Raw genomic sequence first — 21,027 nt, forward strand, 5'->3', positions numbered from 1 at the left:
GATATTGAATCTGTCATGTGATGCCTCTCACATTTTGCTGAGAATGATGTCCACATGAGCTCTAGGTTTGTGCGTGGATGATTAGACGCAATGGATGATGATGATGGTGACATTGAATCAAGAGAACATACAGAACTTTGAAAAACTTGAGAACTTGAAATGTCCAGTATGATTAGCTTTATTCCTGTAGTGTATAATACAAATTCCCATATACCTTGAAATTGGGACTATAAGGTGAGGATAATTTACGATTTGAGATATTGAAATTATTTATCAAACGGCCAATAAATACGTATTTTGTATTCTCAGTCATCATCAGTAGTTTTGATCAATAAATAATCTTGTAGAAAATACCTTGAATACAAAATCAGAAAATTTATTTATACTCACTGCAATTCAGTCAAACATTTGAGACCTTTGAAGGTTACTTCCGGGCACTCGCTGATTTCCATTTCAACCAAACTTTTGCTGAGCAAATTCAATTGACAAAGTGCTGAGTCATCAATGTAGATTGCATTTACCAACTTTATCTTCTTCACGTGGTTGCATCCAGCTGAAACAAAATTAGTTTCAACTATAATACAGAGACCGGCATATTAATCTGACGTTTTTGTAGTAATTGTTATGTTTGAACCACTGTCATTGAAAAGGCGGGAATGTTGTACATCGAATCGACAGGTCTATTCTTGCCATTTCAGTAGCCAGTATGTCGTGGTCAAGTGAACATCAAGCTATTGTGATTGAAGCTTATTTTAAAATTAATGACTCAGTTATTTTAACACAGCGTTTATGTCGCAGACATTTCAATAATTTAAATAGACACGCGCCTGTTCCCAGTAGGAATACGATCTTGTTGTGGGTAAAGAATTTCAGGAACACGTTGTCCGCTTTAAAACGAAACCAACAGGACGAAAACGAACAGTGAGAACGCCTGAGTAGCTGTTACACGGTCTCCACGACGTTCAGCAGCGAAACATGCTGTTGCGCTAGCCTTTTCTTATCGAAGTGACGGCGAATTCTTCATTCCGACCTGAAATTTCATCCGTATAAGCTATAAGATAATGTTAGTGCAACAACCTAATGCAAATTATTGGGCACATTGCAAAGCCACTTGCGAGTTCATAATCGAAAATGTCCACCAGGATTCCGCTATTCTTTCAAGTGACGAGGAACACTTTCATTTTTCGGGATTTGTGAATAAACAAAATTACCGTTATTGCGCAGCCAATAATCCACAGAGCTAAAGGAACTAAAGAACTAAAGTCATTCAACGAGAAATTGAAGCAATTCCACAAGTGATGATTGAGCGAGCTATGGCAAATTTTAGAATTAGGTTAAATGAGTGTGTGAAAAGTAACGGAAATCATTTGGATGACATAATCTATGAATAAAAAACTTTGTGAGTAATCTATGTAATTTACTATAAATTGCAAAATTTGATCTTCAATTTGATATATTATATGATTTAATTGTACGAAACACACTTTAGTTATCATCCCTCAAAAATCGTCAGGTTTTTATGCCGGGCCCTGTATAAGTAAACTACAGTATAAGTATAAGTAAACAATACATTAGTCCACCGTTTTAGTTTTACAGTTGTTAGTTTTAGTTTTAATAATATATAATAAACTGTTTTTACAATATCATAGAGTAATTCACGTTAATTTATGTGAAAAGTGGGTTGTAACAGCTCACGACTTAGTTCTTCACGCTCAAACAGCTTTTTCCTCCACCTACTGTCTAAAGTACTTACTTTACTCCCTGAAACATAATACTAAAGTGTCACTTTTTCGCTCTCGGTAGTAAAAAAACTGAAAAACTCCCTAGGGAGGAAAAGTGACTCCATTTAAATAACATGGAAGCATCTCTATTTTAAAAACTTACATGGTAATAGGTAAGAAAGTCTAAGCTCAGATGAAAAGCATAATAGAGGTGTCTGTCATTGAGTCAACTGAATTCAATACCACAACCAGAAATTTGATCAACTCATGAAATATACCGTTTGTATGATAATTATTATATTCTTAATATTAGTAGACGATAAAAATTTTAAAAATATTTTATTCTATTCAAAATACCAGCCAACAAATATTTTTGATCTGCAATTCAAATCTGAACCGCGTGATCTTGAGTCAGCCATTTTTTGGTAGCTGCCAGCTGATATAATGTTACAACTTTTGTCGATAGATAACGCAATCGGCAGTGCCATCAGACGACCGGTTTTTAGGTTTTAGATTTAGGTTATTAGGAATCATTGTCACCAATACGTAAGTTATTAGAATGATTTTATTTGCAGTTTCTATAAAAAATTAGATGGAGGAAAAATGTTGTGTACATCACGAGCGAAAAATACTTTTTCTCCCTCAGGAAAATTGCTGCCCTCGGCTTCGCCTCGGGCTTCAAACTTTTTCCCACAGGGAGAAAAAGTCGTACTTTTCACTCTAGATATACAAAACTATTATTGGATCAATTATTGTAACTTACAAACCTGTCTAGATAGGAATAAATAGGACGTTAAATAATTCCACACTTCAACTTGTTCTTATTCTTGGTTTAATCAGCGATTTCCAACTCCAAGTCTTAATATAAAACTCAAGAATTAAAACGGAGAAACACAGAATCGAGTGAGAAAATCCTTAAGGGGGGGGGGTGATAAATGACGACCACCTGTAGCAAACTGACAGCGAGATCAAATTGTGATTGTGAAGAAAGTAGTTAAATACTCCTTCAAACCTGTAGCCCACAGTTTTACAGCAAACCCTAATTTTTGTGTAACAAAGGAGAATAATTTGATAAAAAAAGTTATTAAAAGCTTATTCCATATCATTGTTCAGACATCGTACAGATATTTGTCGAAGAATAATTAATTATCAAACCCTGCAACTTGTAATTCATCCTTACATTATATTTTTCTATTCTCAGTAGGCCTACTTCTCCTAATTTCCCCCCTCCCTCGTTTTTCCCTCTCATTGTATCTATAGTGAGGTCCACGTTGTAAAGGCAATGGAGAAAGATAGCAGAACAATGTTGCCGATCCTTTGTCATGTCAATGCCTTCTATAGACGGTAGCTTAAACAGGATTATTGATGTAATATTAACGGTTCATTCTCTTTTAAAATAATCAATTATATTTTTCAACAGTTTCATAATGAATTTTCATGATTAAGATTGAATATTTTGTTAATTAATTATTAATTCTACATTGTTAAAAGACGATCTGGCAACAGAGCAAAACGACAAAGATATAGAGTTTTCGCTCTGTTGAATGATAGACAAGGATAGCAATACCATTGCTAATTAAACACTGCCATTATAACGAGGACCTCACTATATTTGTGCAAGACTCCCTCCAACAAAGCACAAGTGAATCTAGAGTGCTGGATTTTATTTACTCGTTACTCTTGATATTCCATTATCTGCAAGTTTGTTCAGTTTGAGGTAGAAGTGAACCACTGACAATTTTTTGAGAAGGATATGCATTGCAAACCGTTTGGATTCCCATACCCTTGGTAGAGAGTTACTGAGAAGGATATTTTTAATATTCTTTCCAAAGAATGGACATTGATATGTCCAAACCTCCGCCAATCTATGTATATGCATTACAATATTATCTTGTATAGTTATTCAAAATTGATTTTTTTTCATATCATTGTATAGTTCAATAATTATTTTCTTAGTTTATGTTATGTAAATTCTAAAACTTTGCTGTATTGTAAGCTATTGTATAAGTGTATAAGCCAGTATATATTGTAATCTACATGAATAAAGTAATCAATCAATCAATCAATCAACCCGTTAAACTGGTTCTGTTAGTGTAATCTTGTACTTCTCAACTACTGAGTTTATTTACTCGATATAAACATAGGAAGTCTCACAGACAAATTCCAGTACGTGTTACATAGAGAAAATATAGCATAAGAAGATATCCCATGGTATATAGTGAGGTCCACGTTATAATGGCAGTGTTTGATTAGCAATGGTATTGCTATCCTTGTCTATCATTCAATAAGCTAATAGCGCTATCTTTTTCTCGCTTTGCTCTGTTGCCAAATTCAACAATGTAGAATTAATAATCAATCAACAAAATATTTCATCCTAATTATGGAAATTCATAATGAAATAATTGAAAAATATAATTTCTTGCTTAATAAAATTTAATTGATAATTTTAAACGAGAATGAACAGTTAATATTACATCAATAAACCTGTATCAGCTACCGTCTATAGAAGGCATTGACAAGACAGAGGATAGGTAACGTTGTTCTCCTATCTTTCTCCACTGCCATTATAACGTGGACCTCACTATAGATTTCATTAATTATCTTGATAATAATGAGTATCATTTTCAAGTCTTACTTCTCCGGGAGTAGTAGTGAAGGCTTCATTCAAGAAATTGCTGAACACTGGACCTGTATCCTGTAAACCTGTATCAGCTACCGTCTATAGAAAACATTGACAAGACAGAGGATAGGTAACGTTGTTCTCCTATCTTTCTCCACTGCCATTATAACGTAACCCTCGCTATATATGGACTATCGGTTTGAGTTGACAGTGAAATTTGGAACATAAACACCCTATACCATGATTATCTCCTCATGCTATCTTTTCTCCATAATGTTATGTACAACTGTTTCTTTCTTTGTAAACGGGGTTTTTTAAGATAATAAATTCTACTTTGATTCTTGACCATCAACTTACCGAATTAATTTGTCAATTTGATTTGATTCTCGACTACCAACTCACCGAAATGTGGAAACCCATGTTGCGAGATGGCAGCATTGGTGCCGTCGACCTCCTCAATGTGATAGACACCTTTATCCTCAGGATCGAGCGGCAGTCCGTTGTAGTGAGTGATGTAAGACTTGTATCCTTGCCACTTGACCAGCGCACCGTTTCGCATCAGCCATTCTGCGCATGCTCTGTCCGGTCCTACTTCGTCGACTCTACTCTTCGAAACTCTGTAACAAATAAGGAGTTCTCTAGAATAGAATATTAAATCGCTATTGATACAATACAGTGCTATTAAGCACGAAAGTACAGTATATTTTCTCTTGTACGAACTATATTCAGCATGGCTATCCTGGCATTATTAAAGGTACAAAGTTATTGAAATTGATTCATTTCTTCTTCGATTACAGAATACAATATTATATACAATATAAATTGTGAAGAAGGCTCCTCATATGGGCAAATGCCTGAGAGTGAGGAGCAAGTTCCAATACAATTGAGTATTCTATACTTATAAGAGTAAAGACAAATCAAAGAATAGTAAAGATTTTAACTTTTAGAGTTATTGATAAAGAACAAGCGACAAAATACTTATTTTAAATACCTAGTAAGAATACTATTATTCTGACTGTACATTCCTCTCTACTTATTATTATAGAATTTACACGAATGATGCAATACAGTAGGTTATTTAGGAAAAGCAATAATATATGATAAATTTAGTAAATATAACCATACCTATTGAAAACAAAGAGCAATGCACGCTCAAATATTCCATTCTTTGCAAATTTATTCACAGATTGTGGTTGAAGTAAACAACTGATAACCTTTTGTGACAAGATACGCATTGCAAATTGTTTTGACTACAAAGAAAAATCAACTCACTTATAATATATTATAGAAATTTGGATTTTAGATTAATAATGAATTTAGTAGACAAATATAATGCTTTATATGTGAAACGTAAAAAATATTTCACTTCTATTCCTATTACACCGCTTACTGCAATTTGAAAATTCAAAACAAAACAAGGTTATGTTTACAAACCAAAATCATATGATTCGTGGCGTCGTAGCGGGCCAAATTCACAACAGCTGGATACATTCAAAACAGCTGTTAGTTTTTGAGAATTCCGTAGTTTTGACAAGTTTAAAATTAACCTAAAATATTGCAGCCGCTAATTTTGTAATTTGTTTACGTAAATAATAAAATTTCCTGCCGGTTTTTATAAGAATATCAAGCTACTTTATCCAATCAATGTTTATAATGTGATTTGAAATGTTACTGTACTCAACAAACAAGACATCATATTCAACATTTTAAAAATTGTTTTTCACAGTAGTTTCTTGCATTTATTGACATTATAATGAAAATTGAAGTTCATGCGTTAACCAACAATCCCACTGATGCCTGGAAAGAACTATCAAAAACGCAGAAAGTCTACAAGATCAACGTTTCTACCCCGAAGAAAAGCGTTGCCAGTGATAAGGTTAGTTTTAAACTATTGTAATATTATTAAATTTAACTCTTTAACCAGTTATAAGTTAATTCCCCAGTTTCAATAATAATATTAATTTTCAATTTATCTATCAATGCCCAAATGATTACACAGTGATTGAATTGATAAATTATGTATTATAAGGTTGAAGATGAACTCTATGTTATCTTCAAATTTTCTCTCTATAATGAAGACAGAATTTGCCATTAGGCCCGTATTATATTTGGACACCAGGCTGGGTTCCAGTGGTGTCCCTGACAAAATCAAGCTAGGAAACCAACGTTGTCTATTGATGCAATCACTGAAAATAGCCGGCCGCTAAAATTTGGTATTACAAGTGGCGACGCTACCCTACAGTGTCACAGAATATACAGAATGGAAACTTGTAATCAATCGCCCATCTAACCAATGCTTTTTACATGACCCCAATACTAAACACGTCACGTGACCTTGGGAAGTTCCAATCCTGGTCTTCTGATTGGCTCGTGGCAGTGAACGAGATCAATTGATCCGGATCATTGAAGTGATCCGAACCTACCATCAATACTATTACAATGCGGCGCTTCCTAACAAGATGGCGGATTTTGGCGTCAGGATATAGCCAAGTTTCCGTACTGTATGTATACTGTGACAGTGTAATGAACACAATAACGTCGGCGCCACACTCATGCCAAGTTGCTTGCCAAATGGCTGGCTGTGTGTATACATGGAAGAGTGAAGGTGTGCGGTAGCTTATTAGCCATCCACACACTTGCGCTTGTCGTCATTTGTATGCACTTGGCAAGAGTGTGGAAGCGGCATAAGAAGTAATGCCCCGCAACTCGCTCGGACACTTGGTGTCTCTCAGGCGACTGTCCAACCTGGTGTCCCAATGTAATACAGGTCTCAGTAAAGGCGGATTTAGAACCTTATGTTTTTTCTGGGAGGACCAGAGCTCTCCTCTGTCTGGAAAATAAAGAACATTATATTTACTTCTCTTCACCCCCTTACTTTACTTTATCTGGCTCTTCAGTCCTGGTTGGACCTTGGCCTCCTCTACATGACGCCTCCAGACATCCCGCTCTTGTGCTCCCTGCCGCCAGTTTGCCACACCTAGCACACGGAGATCTTCTACAACATCGCTGATCCATTTTCTTCTTGTCCTTCCTCTTTTTCGGGTGCCCATCATCCTTTCATCAAGCAGCTTTTGTGGTACTCTTTCATCTCTTCACCCCCTACTTCCAATATACAAGCTCTGGCATTCTTATATCACTTATTTTTCTATATTTTTGATTGATTTTATTGTAGTCTACAAATTATTTTTTTGTGATTCAATGTTTGCTTGAGAGCTTCATCTTCAATAAGTCTTTTAATAAAAATATTCTCTCTGATTTTTCAGGTTAGAGTTGTATGTATGAGCGACACTCACTCTCTGACACCTCACATCAAGTTTGATATTCCGGAAGGTGATATATTCATACACGCCGGAGACTTCACACGGTGTGGCGGTCATGAAGAGGTTGTCGATTTCAACAATTGGATTGGTGAGTTTTCTCTACAATTTACTCTCAAAATTATTAATATAACTTAAATTCAATATTTATTTATTTTGTACATGTTGTCGTATATAGTATTTACGATAGTAAAGTACTGTATATCATTTATTTAGTTGTATAAGTATTTATTATCTTGTTCTTCATCTCTTTCACTTCTACTTCTTTCTTCATCTTCTTATCTTTATTCTCCAACTTTTCCGTCACCTCCTTCTCATCTTCATCCTGGCCTCATCCAATTCCTTCTCTCTTTCTCTTTCTCCTTCTGATCTCCTCTCATTCTTCAACTTCAGTTCTTCTTCTTTTTTGGTACCTCTTTCTCCTCCTCTTCCAGCTCCTCCTCCACCTCCACTTCCTTCTCTCTTCTGTCACCTCACTTCTCTCCTTCATTTTTGCTGTCACCTTCTCCTCTTCCTATTTCCTCTTTCCTTTCCCTTCTGATCTCCTCTTCTTCTTCAAATTCGGTTATCCTCCCACTCCTCCTCTTTTTATTCCCTCTCTTGCTCTCTTTCGTCTTCATCTCCCTTTTTCCATGAACATAACCAATTCATTTCTTTTATACAGTATGTCAATTTATAGATGAATTATTCTTGGTCTTCAGGACAGCTGCCTCGCAAACACAAACTGTTAAACGCGAGCAACCAAGATTGATATTTACCAACTTTTTATATCAATATCAATATTCATTCATCGTTGAAACATTAATAAGATTATTCCTGCTACCTTTCTCATTTTGTTCTTCTCCGCTTCCTTCTCTCTTCCTCTTCTTCAAATTCGTTTTCTTCTCCTTCTGCTCCTCCTCCTCTTCTTCTTCTTTTTCCTCCTTATGAAAATTGATTAAGCACTGGGATGTGCTCACAACTGAAAATTTCATTTTTTATTGTATTCTTCTTCATTAGTTTGCATTTAGAAGATTTAAATGTAGGCTGTATGACTTGTTTTTGGTTATCACCTGTATAATTGGTTTTAACACGAAATTATTCAATTCTTATCATTGTATTATTTATAAGAAGCATTACTATAATATTTATTATATAGGTATATATTTTTTTCCATTTTCAGTATTGCTATAGGCTACTTCGTACTGTTTGCTTTATGAACTCACAGCTAGCGCACAAGTTTAACTTTGCTGGCTGTGCCAAATCATTTAGATCTATTATAATTTACATTTTTATTATGCATTTTGTATGTATAATTCATGTTTTGTAACTATGTAATTTTGGCGAAATAAACATTCTTATTCTTATTCCTCTTACGTACCTTCTTCTTTTCCGTCATCTCCTCATCCTCCTCCTCTCTTTCTCTTTCTGATGTCCCCTTCTTCTTCTTCTTCAAATTTGGTTATTCTCATTCTTCTCTTCCCCTTGTAATTTCTTTTCTTGCTCACGTTCCTCTTCTTCTCATTTTTTCCTATTAAATTAGGTTATCATTTTTACATAACCTCTAGAATTGTTTGATTTATTGTAGAAGGGTTTTTACAAAAGTTTAAAAAAGAGTACTATGTAACTATTTCTATATTAATTGATAAATTCAATACATTGATGTCTCATTCGTTGATTTACTGATGAACTATTCATTTTCCCTCAGGCCAACTCCCGCACAAACACAAACTGGTGATCGCCGGCAACCACGAGTTGAGCTTCGACCGCTCGTTCACGCACCCGTTCAGCAAGTCGCCCACCGGCGAGCACAGCGGCCGTAGTGCCCACGTGGTCGACGAGATCCCCACCCTGGGCATGCCCCGCGAACACCTCACCGAAGCCATCAAGGCGCACAACATCCGCGACTGTCTCACCAACTGTATCTATCTCCAGGACGAGGAGATAGAGCTCTATGGCCTCAAGATATACGGGACGCCGTGGTAAGCATAAAATTCAATAATAATATTTCAATGTAAAATTAGTAAAAAGAGCGTCAATGGGTTGATTAAGAGAGAATATTTCTTTACCTTAAATATAGCAATTTCATTTTAATTCTTTTATTTTCATTTTATAGTCTTTTCTCTGCACAATATTTGTTTGATGTTTTATGATTCTACTGTTCTAAAGATTCCATTGTAATATTATTAGTTGAATTTAACCTCAACTTTCTGCATTATTTCGAAATATTATGTTCTTCTTTTACTGTTTTGCAACTCTCACCAGCGGGCAAAGATTTTCTTTTTGCTGGTGAGGCCTAGATTTATATTTTATTTTAATTTTATTCAATTATATGTATGAGTAATTAATTATGTTTATTTAATGATATGTCATATTAAAAGAGTTTGTAATATGTTTTGAATATTCTAATTGGCAATAAATGTCAAGGTGCTTGAGAGTGTGTTAGGAAGAGAGAATGTGTGAGAATGAAAGAAAAAAGTGTGAGAAAGTGAGCGTGTATGCTTGAATGTATTTAAGAATGATGCTCTAATTGCCATTATTGATTTATGATGAATTGAAGTGTTCCCATACAGAGTAGCCTAAGGCTGGCCACTAACGGTAGGACATGCATGATTATACATGTCGTCATAGATTGTTACCTCATCACATTGAAAGGCTTCGAGCAAAATCTTTTGAGGTTAGGTTTTTGTATTTACTTTTTCTTCCCTGCTCTATTTGAGGTTGAAATAGTTTTCTATCATTATAATTTGTAATTTTCCATTAGTTTAATTTTTTATTGTTTATGTTAGAAGCCTCTCGTTGATGACAAATCATGCATGTTGAACATGTATATGCATGCATGCATGCCATCCTATTGTACAAGATATTCACTGTACAGTATCCAGTTTGGTTGGGGTTTCCCAGTTGTCTAGTTTTGCTTTAGTTGGGTTTACAAACATAATTTCATTTTTTATACTACTACATTTTTGTATAGTGAGGTACACGTTATAATGGCAGTGGAGAAAGATAGGAGAAAAACGTTGCCGAACCTCTGTCTTGTCAATGCCTTCTATAGACGGTAGCTGATACAGGTTTATTGATGTAATATTAACTGTTCATTATCGTTTAAAACTAGTAGTTCTGTGAACAGTAGACCTCACGCAGTATTCTCATCCACAAGTACCAGATGTCAACTGTTTTAAATGTTAACAAACTCAGTTCACGTTTGAATTTGTATTTCATATGATATAATTCATCCAGTTCCGTGATGATCTTTCTATCTGATGAAAATTAATTTTTTAGAATCAAAATATTATAATTTCTCCAGCATTATTTAGTTCATTTGTTTATTTTTATTCACCTATTAAATTCGTTTTTTTCGAATGTGAGAATATTGATACTGATGGGCACGCATAATAATACCATGACTGCAAAACAAAATATTGAAACCAAAGACCTTGAAGCTGCGATTAGACCAAATTTATTTAAAAAATGTTAATAACTCAATCCTTTTAGATTATATTAGATTGAACATAACTTATCATACACATGATGAACATATGTGTTTGTCAACTTCCGTTCAATCTAATAGAATCTATAATAACTTTGTTAATAACTTGGTGTAAACCCAGCTTAAAGATGCATACCTCTTTAATGTCTTTGATTGGAACTATAGACTTTATACAAATACTGGCTTCTCCACACATCTGTGTAATCACTTGTCAGCTGATTTATGATGAATAATTCTATAGTCTGATTTTTACTCTAATTTATTGGCGTATGAAGGAGGCTCCTTCCTTTTATATTATCTTTGAAATGCAAAATTTCCAAAAAACTTGTATATACTTCGACGCGCAATTAAAAAAGGAACATACCTGTCAAATTCCATGAAAATCTATTACCGCGTTTCGCCGTAATTGCACAACATATAAATATATAAACATTAAGAGAAATGCCAAACCTCACTTCGTTCGGTCAATAATTAATTATATTTTATTAAGCAAGAAATTATATTTCTCAATAATTTAATAAAGAATTTTCATAATTAAGATGAAATATTTGTTAATCAATTATAAATTCTACATTGTTAAAAGACGATCTGGCAACAGAGCAAAGCAAGAAAGAGATAGCGCTATTCGCTTTGTTGAATGATAGACAAGGATAGCAATACCATTGCTAAACAAACACTGCCATTATGACTCGGACCTCACTATATCAGTCTTGTTGTGGATTCCAAGATCTCAATACATCATTCTACTACAAATGTTTCTATTTCAATCTATTTGAAATATTTTTTGACAATTTTTCTGTATCTGAATGAACCACTTTTGTTGAATTGTCAAGCAACTGGACAATCATCAACTCTCTCAGTCTTGTTGTGGTTTCCAAGTGCTCAGAACACTATTTTTACTATCAGTTCATTAATATTTATATCTCAATCTACTTACAAACTATTTTAAAACTTTGTAACTCAACGACCCATTAATTGACAGGCAACCAGAGTTCTGCAAATGGGCGTTCAACGTGCCGCGCGGCGAACAGTGCCTGGCCAAGTGGGACCAGATTCCGTCGGGCACTGACATCCTGGTGACGCACACCCCGCCACTGGGTCACGGCGACCTGTGCTGCTCCGGCATTCGGGCCGGGTGCGTCGAACTGCTCTCAACCGTTCAGCAAAGGGTGCAGCCAAAGTACCATGTGTTCGGCCACATTCACGAGAGTCAGTATCACCTCATATCTCACATTAAACAATCTATATCATTTCTTCTTACTCCCCTTGTTTGCCTTCTTCTTCTTCTCCTTCACCTTCTTCTTTTACTACTCCTAATGCCTCTTATCCTTCTTCTTCTTCTTCTTCTCCTTCACTTTCTTCTTTTTTTCTTCAGCACTACAGCCCAATATGAGCTTTGGCCGCCTCCACTACAGCTCTCCACGCTTCTCGGTCCTCTGTTAATTGTCTCCATCCTCTATATCCCATTTTTTGGAGATCGTCTCTCACTTCATCTTCCCATCTTATTCTTGGCCTTCCTATCTTTCTTCTTGAATGTAGCCTCTCCTTGAATATTATTTTAGGCATTCTGTTTTCGTTCATTCTACAGATATGTCCAAACCATCTAAGCCGCTGTGCCTTTATAAATTTTACAATATTTCGGCCTTTTATCAATGCCTCGAGCTCTGAATTAGTTCTTCTCCTCCACTCCTCTCCTTCTTTAACTGGACCATAAATCTTTCTTAAGATTTTCCTTTCAAAAACGCCTAATGTTTTTTGTCTTCTTTCGTTAACGTCCAAGATTCACAGCCGTACGTTACAACAGGTCGAATTAGGCTCTCATATATTTTAAGTTTCGTGTTTCTACATATGAGCCTGTTCTTCAAAAGTTTCATGTTATTGAAGTATGCTCTATTCCCAGCCAATACTCTTTGCTTTATGCTGTAACCCATCTTGTTCTCGTTATTTAGTTCAACCCACAAGTAGCTGAAGTTCCTTACACCTTGAAAGATTTTATTTCCAATTCGGATGTTTTGTGGAACTCTTCTTGCTTGACTACTTGATATTTTCATATACCTCGTTCACCTTCTTATTTTACTACTCCTAATCCCTCTTCTTGTTCTTCTTCTTCTTCTTCTTCTTCTTCTTCTTCTTCTTCTTCTTCTTCTTATTTTGATGATGTACTTATTGTATGAATTATTGCAGCACAGTTGAGAAGAGGAAGAATCGGGAGTCTTATTATTATTATTCTTTAGCACAGTTTAGAAGACTTCCCCTTCTTCTTCATCTCCTTTCCAGGCACAACAGGCTAATGCTCAAATCTTTTCAATTCATACTAAACAGTCCTCTTGTTCTCTTCATCTCCTTCACTTCTACTTCGACCTTCTCTGGTTATCCTCCACCATCTTCTGATGTTTCATATCCTATTAGCATAAGAAGATATCCCACGGTATAGGGCGTTTCTATTCCAAATTTCACTGTAAAGTGAAGCCCACAGTCCTAGTGGTTATTTGTCGTGAAGCTATGTGATGCTGGTAGTCTCTCATACAGTGCCGTTCTTACTATCTCACCCTAACAAGTAATAATAACAGTAAAAAAAATCTGGTGTGGCGCACTCACACAACTTTCCTTGCCGTTATGAAGATAAATCACCTGAGACCTGACGCTAGTGTTCACGCGCATCTCGAGTCTACTTATAAACAAAGATCTGAGCCAGCTGGTGACAGGACAATAACGCTGGAGACATACGAGGTCTGCTATTTCTTCATAGTGAATGATTTAATAGAATCAACATTTGCCAACAGTTTGCAATTGGATAATCACATTTTCTCGAATTTCGAGCTTATTTTCAATTTTAGGTGAGAATGTTACTGGACATTAATTGTAGAGATTTTCATGCTCAACCTTTTTCACTCGCAATTTCTTGTTTAAATTGTATCTGAAGCCTGATAATTGGGAATCTAAAATCAAATTTTGCATAGATGGGGCGGAACTCCAGAAATTTTTACAGATATGGGACTCGTGGCAGTTGATAGAGCTTATGAATGACTATTCTAATTATGAATTTAATCAAAATCGTTGGAGCCGTTTTCGAGAAAATCGCGAAAAACCATGTTTTTGACATTTTCTCCATTTTAGCCACCATCTTAAATTGCATTTGATCGAAATTGTTCGTATCGGATCCTTATATTGTAAGGACCTTAAGTTCCAAATTTCAAGTCATTCCGTTAACTGGGAGATGAGATATCGTGTACACACACACACACACAACACACACACACACACACACCACACACACACACACACACACACACACACACACACACACCACACACACACACACACACACAACACACACACACACACACCACACACACACACACACACACCACACACACACACACACCACACACACACACACCACACACACACACACACACACCACACACACACACACACACACACACCACACACACACACCACACACACACACACACACACACACACACATACTTACAGACCAATACCCAAAAACCACTTTTTTGGACTCAGGGGACCTTGAAACGTATAGACATTTAGAAATTGGGGTACCTTAATTTTTTTCGGAAAGCAATACTTTCCTTACCTATGGTAATCGGCTTGAAATTTGGAACATTATTACCTTTAACAAATTATATTTTACAGATGAAATTACTGAGATATTGCAATTATTCAAATGCTAATGAAAATTTGGATTTTCGTTTAATAATGATAAATTATATTTTCTTATGCTATCTTCCTCTAAGGTATCACGCCATAATCACATTAAACAATCTATAGTGAGCTCCACGTTATAATTACAGTATTTCATTAACATTAGTTTTGCTATCCTTGTCTATCATTCGACAAAACAGATAGAGCTATCCTTTTCTACATCGGCAAAGGTCCCGGATCGTTTTCCAACAATGAATAAAATATATATTAATTAACAATCTAATCTCAATTATAAAACTTTATCAGCTATCGTCTATAGAATGCAGTGGCAACGCTGTTTTCCTATCTTTCTCAACTACCATTATAACGTGGACCTCACTGTAGTCATATGCGGAGCTAGAGAAGGATAACGCTATCTGCTTTGTCGAATGATAGACAAGGATAGCAACACTAATGTTAATGAAATACTGTAATATTATAACGTGGAGTTCACTATATGGATTTGGTAAATTAAAATTGTTTTTGAGCTCTAATATTGTGCTTGAGTGATGCATTCTAGTGGAAATGTATTCTAATTTCCTTTTCCCATTTTCAGACTATGGAGTTACGTCGGACGGCCGGATCATTTTTATAAACGCGTCTACCTGTGACATAAACTACCTGCCCCACAATCCACCCATAGTATTCGATATATCACTGCCACCTGGCCACAGTAAAGACTGAATTTGACAAAATTTACGAAAGATAAAATAAGGAGAAGAAGATGATAAAGGAAAACAAGATAAAGATGATGGTGATAAAAAATAATGAAGAGCTTGTGTGGCAAAGTATGAGAAAAAATACAGGAATATGAAATTCTGGATCAATCAATTCTTACACAATCAATTATTATTCTATAGCTCAATTATTATTTCATAGCTACCAGTGCATGTGATGTTCATATTTATAAGGAAGTAGGTTTGATGAAACTCTAGTTTTGGACTACTATAGTTTAGAACGTATTCTACTCTAGTTTTAGACTACTGTAGTTTAGAACGTACTCTGAATTTCAGGAGCATGAATGGTTTATTCAATCAATGAATTTTGCTACCATTATATTATGTGATGAGTGGAAGAAGGTATTTGATAGCTTAGTTATTACAAATTATTTTTGAGGATAGTTAATGAGAAAAATAATTTGTCTAATACAGATTGTAGGAAACTATTTGATGGAACTTCAATTTGAGACCACTGTAGTTTAGAACGTATTCTGAAATTCAGGAGGATGAATGATTCATTCAATCAATGAATATTGTGCTAACATCATAAGTGAAGAGTATAGGGAGGTAATTGATAGCTTAGAGTGTTAGTGATTATACATTATTTTCTGAGGATATTTAATGGAGAAAATAATTTGTCTAATACAGATTGGCACTTGATACATAATTTTATAGCTACATAACTTTAGGTCATGTCAGAGGCCCTGAAATTGATCAGTTGCAACCTGAAAACTCTGACACCAGACCTGAGCCAGCCAGGTCACACAATATTATTATATAGCTACCAGTGTATGTGATTATTGTAGGGAGCATATTTATTGTCAGTATTTTTTTTAACTGTTGTACAAAAATTGAAAGAAATCTTTTTGTATAATTATTTTACTTTGAATGATGACCAAAATAAGTTTAAAACTTTTGTTCGGGTTATAATATAGCAGTTAGGTGAGTAGTAGATAGAGAAAGGTCAGTTTTAGCATAGAGAAACAATAGCGTAAGTAGATATCCCATGGTATAGAGCGTTTATGTCGCAACTTTTACTGTTATCTCAAATCGATTTTTACTGTTTTGATCGGGTAAGAGTGTATGAACGGCACAATATGAGAGACTACCAGCGTCATAAAGCTTCACGGGAAAGAACTACGTGGACTATGAGCTTGAGATAACAGTAAAAGTTGCGACATAAACGCCCTATACCATGGGATATCTACTTATGCTATTGTTTCTCTATGTTTTTAGACTCTAGTTTTAGATGGGTTCCGAATAACCTCCAATCACAAATTACTGAATGATGGTCTGATAAAAATATCTACTCGTTATATTTGAAAACCGAGTTTGCAATATTATCTATATAAAAGATTAAAACGTTTTTGGGAATATTGGCATCAGATATTATTTATAATTCTTTTTTTTACATTATAATACTTAAGTATATGAAGTCGTTGTCAAGGACTGGGGTTTTCAGATTACAATAAAAGTAATCAGAATTTCTGTTCCATGCTGTGGAGGTACTAGATCCTCAAAATAGCGGCTCCTTACTCAACTCCCGAAGTGAGTCAATCCTTCTTTGAGTCTTTTTCTTCACAGTTGCATAATAACTAATTTTAGTTATAAGAATAATATAGGGAACGTTTATGATAAAATAGGATTGCATTTGGAAAAATATTTCTTCACTAATACTCACTATAAATTGGCACACTTTCCTTCTCGGTTGTGACAAGACACATGATTTTTTTACCCAATTTCGCTGAAGGTAATCAACTTCTTCTTTAGTTTCTCCTGAAAAGAAAAAAAAGTTGGTTTCTATCGAACAGTATTGTGAAAAGTTATTAATTTATGGAATAAAATAATCCATCACTGATAAGTAGCGTGAAAATGATTTTTAGAAACAGTAACACGACAAACCTTATTACAAGTATTGTACCAATTCTTAGGATTACTTGCATTTGGATAATTTTTATTTGATAGTTAATCCGCTTCTTGCCATAAGTTACATGTTAATAACAGGTACAAATTTCGTATACTTTAGTTTTTATTTTTACTGTTAATTTACGTGTTGAACTTTTAAAATATTAAACAACATTGCTTTATCAGTATACTAACATAATCTATTATATGGATGCTTTTTCTTGTAGAATTCAGTTTTAATTCTATTCAGAAATAATTTTACCACATTTCTATGCAGATAAAAAATACAATAAAAAGGTGGTTTCTTATAACATTTCATAAGGCTTGATTGGCATATATTCAATATGAATATTGTATTATTATATGGACTATTGTATTGAATATTGTGATATTGATGGCTGTAAACGACTTATGAGTAAAATTTTATTATTTTAATCCATTGATATCTTAATATATTTTATTTGCTTTTAATCCTACATTTTCAATTTCTATATAATTATAATATGAGCTAGAATTAAGACGAACTCTTATAAAATCTTATTATTCAATAGAAAATGAAAAGAGTAATACAGTACTGTACTTCAGTAGACCAATATTCATATGTTGTACATAATCTTGCGCTGTGTAAAAATTTGAAATGAGATCTCGAAGAAGTTAGAATTTCATCATTTCTGAATTATAGAAAACATACTTTGTGATGTGCTCTTTGTACTAAAAATAACTAAGCTTTCAATGTGCAATGTATGTATGATGTATGTTGTAAAAAACATACACTCAATGTAAAAATAATTAAACACTTGTAATAAAATCTTCTAGAACTGTAAGATTTGTTGATTGCTATTCCTATGGCTAACCAACTTCTGCACTCAACCTAGCTCCGCAGTGCAGGCTGGATGCTTGTCTGACTCGGACTAGGCGCTGAGACAGCAAGTAATAGCAGCGTTGGTGGGAATGCGAGCGGCCGCAGTAAACCTAGCGCCGCAGTGCAGGATGGTTCCTTACAGCTTGGCGTTGTTGTCATTCGAGATGGGTGTCTGGCTTGGAAGTGTTTCAGCCGCACGTCAGGATGACTGTTAACGGTTGCCGGAAGATCAACAGCTGGATTTTTTTCGTTATTTTTCGTGATAGAGAAATTTTGATTGCAGATTCGTTCTCAGCGACCCCAAGTTTAGCCTAAAGGCTCAGAATGTCAACAATGTTTTTAAATAATTAAAAATCATCATGAAAAGTCATTAATATGGTAGTACACCACGTTTCTGGGAACTTTTTACTGGTGACTGAAGTTTATAGGCAACACAAAAATAAAAATAATCGTGAGAAAGAAAACTGCTGATAAACGCGAATAAGACCGCCACTCCATTGTTCTATTGTCTCGGCTGCTTGGCTGAGCCTGGATGGAGGGATCAAATAACCGACTGGTTTGATCTTTCGTCTGTCCGCTAGGCGGAACTACGCCGACCATTGCTGGGTGGAAGATGTTACTGCGGCCGCTCGCATTCCCACCAACGCTGCTATTACTTGCTGTCTCAGCGCCTAGTCCGATTCAGCCAAGCAACCAGCCTGCACTGCGGAGCTAGGTTAACATCTTCCACCCAGCAATGGTCGGCGTAGTTCCGCCTAGCGGACAGACGAAAGATCAATCCAGTCGGTTATTTGATCCCTCCAGCCAGGCTCAGCCAAGCAGCTGAGACAATAGAACAATGGAGTGACGGTCTTATTCGCGTTCATCAGCATTTTTCTTTCTCAGGACTATTTTTATTTTTGTGTGTCAATAATAACTCCAGTCACCAGTAAAAAGTTTCCAGAAACGTGGTGTACTACCATATTAATGACTTTTCATGATGATTTTTAATTATTTAAAAATATTGTTGACATTCTGAGCCTTCAGGCTAAACTTGGGGTCGCTGAGAACGAAACTGCAATCAGAATTTCTCTATCACGAAAAATAACGAAAAAAACCCAGCTGTTGATCTTCCGGCAACTGTTAACAGTCATCCTGCAATGCGGCCGAAACACTTCCAAGCCAGACACCCATCTCAAATGACAACAACGCCAAGCTGTGAGAAACCATCCTGCACTGCGGCGCTAGGTTTAGGGACATCATAGTCAGGGATATTTCACGTTATAATGGCTGTATTCGATTATCATTCGAATACACTTTTTAGTGTAGCTATCCCTGTCAATCATATGACAAAGCAGATGGTGCTATCCTTTTCTAACTTCGCAACTCCAGTTTAGCGACAGCAAAGATAGTTTTTCAACAATCTAGAGATATAATCAATTAACAAAATGTTTAATCTCGATTATGATAATTCAATGTTTATAGCCATGGAAAAATATATTTTCTCGTCGAATAAAATAAAATTGATTCTTTATGCAATGATGAAGAGTTTAAATTGCATCAGATATACCGGTATCAGCTATCCTCTATAGAAAACAGTGGCAAGGCAGAGAATCGGCAACACTCCTATCTTTCTGCACTGCTATTATAACGTTGAACTCACTATAGTCTGAAAGGCTCGAGTAGCTAAGGAAGCGCAGAATTGATATTGTCCAGAAATAGAATGTGCATTACATTTTTAATTCCGCTTTCCCATAGAAGTTAGTGGGCCCTTCTAATGTCTTTGTGTACAGAGTGTTTAAAAAGACACAGTTACCATATCTAAAATACCGAGCTATTCTATATAATTTTTTTAAATAGATTTATGAAAATTTTCAACTGTAAATTTTTAATACAATGTCCATAATTATCTGTGATTGAGTTTATTAAATTATTGGAGTCAATTACCATACCTTACTACAAATTTGCATTTTAAAATCAGCTTTTATCATTGCATTATGTATTTCAAAATGAAAATAAAGTTCTTCAATGTTGTTTTCCATCACGAACTGCTTATTATTAAATCACTTTTTGCTTTTAGAAAAAACGACTAGCAGACAGATATTTTAGAATAAATCACTCACTGGACAACGAGTCCAGTTCGTTGTCCAGTGAGTGATTTATTCATTTATTGTAAAATATCTATAGAATATCTACAGATATTTTAGAATAAATCACTCACTGGACAACGAGTCCAGTTCGTTGTCCAGTGAGTGATTTATTCATTTATTGTAAAATATCTGACTGCTAGTCGTTTTTTCTAAAAGCAAAAAGGGATTTGAAAATAAAGTATTTGGGTAGGTACTTTGATAATTGAGTTCTCAACCAACTTGGAATACTAAAAATCAAGATTATTTTTTCTATGTCTTATAAAATAATATTTACCAACTTATATTGAAATAAAGTGCAGCTGCAGCATGGAACAAACTTTTCTAAACTTTCTGCACTTTCACTTCGCTTTCGGGATCACTGACTTCCATCAGTGACAGTTAATTCAGACAATAATATTGTTATTGCACCATTAAACTTGATTGTTCAAAAACATATTTTAACACCAGACATAGATAAAAATACTGAATATAATCAACAAAACAATCAATTACATTAATCTATCAAAGTTTGAGATTTAAAGAAAGACGTTACTCTGTCGTCTGTTTGTTTACAAATTACAAATGACGCTACCAC

The 21,027-nt window shown here is 35.0% G+C and overlaps 3 protein-coding genes across 4 annotated transcripts in view; 2 read left to right on the forward strand and 1 right to left on the reverse strand.

Moving 5' to 3' along the window:
• Nucleotides 1–21,027, forward strand: part of LOC111056636 (pre-rRNA-processing protein TSR1 homolog) — a 432,307-nt gene that overhangs the window by 84,722 nt on the left and 326,558 nt on the right. The window lies entirely within an intron of this gene.
• Nucleotides 391–21,016, reverse strand: LOC111060583 (ATP synthase subunit s, mitochondrial; the record flags this gene model as incomplete). 2 transcript variants are annotated; one of them, XM_039433499.1, is given in 4 exon segments in its annotated part: nt 391–553; nt 4,744–4,958; nt 17,239–17,333; nt 20,732–21,016. In XM_039433499.1, coding segments are annotated over 2 exon segments (320 nt in total), but the record flags the coding sequence as incomplete, so codon positions are not given.
• On the forward strand, nt 5,859–16,566 carry LOC111060582 (UPF0046 protein C25E10.12). Its single transcript, XM_039433493.1, has 5 exons — nt 5,859–6,217; nt 7,605–7,749; nt 9,346–9,619; nt 12,110–12,336; nt 15,395–16,566. The coding sequence occupies exons 1-5, from the start codon at nt 6,095–6,097 to the stop codon at nt 15,520–15,522; spliced, it is 897 nt and encodes a 298-aa protein (XP_039289427.1). The 5' UTR covers nt 5,859–6,094; the 3' UTR covers nt 15,523–16,566.

The sequence above is a fragment of the Nilaparvata lugens genome, chromosome 7 (genome assembly GCF_014356525.2).
Source record: "Nilaparvata lugens isolate BPH chromosome 7, ASM1435652v1, whole genome shotgun sequence".
Lineage (NCBI taxonomy): Eukaryota > Metazoa > Arthropoda > Insecta > Hemiptera > Delphacidae > Nilaparvata > Nilaparvata lugens.

Excerpts from the sequence above, each read along its gene's own strand:
- LOC111060582 (XM_039433493.1), top strand. The coding sequence starts at position 6,095 with ATGAAAATTGAAGTTCATGCGTTAACCAACAATCCCACTGATGCCTGG. Across the intron at positions 6,218-7,604 it reads AAAGCGTTGCCAGTGATAAG|GTTAGAGTTGTATGTATGAG; the intron begins GTTAGTTTTAAA and ends CTGATTTTTCAG. Across the intron at positions 7,750-9,345 it reads CGATTTCAACAATTGGATTG|GCCAACTCCCGCACAAACAC; the intron begins GTGAGTTTTCTC and ends ATTTTCCCTCAG.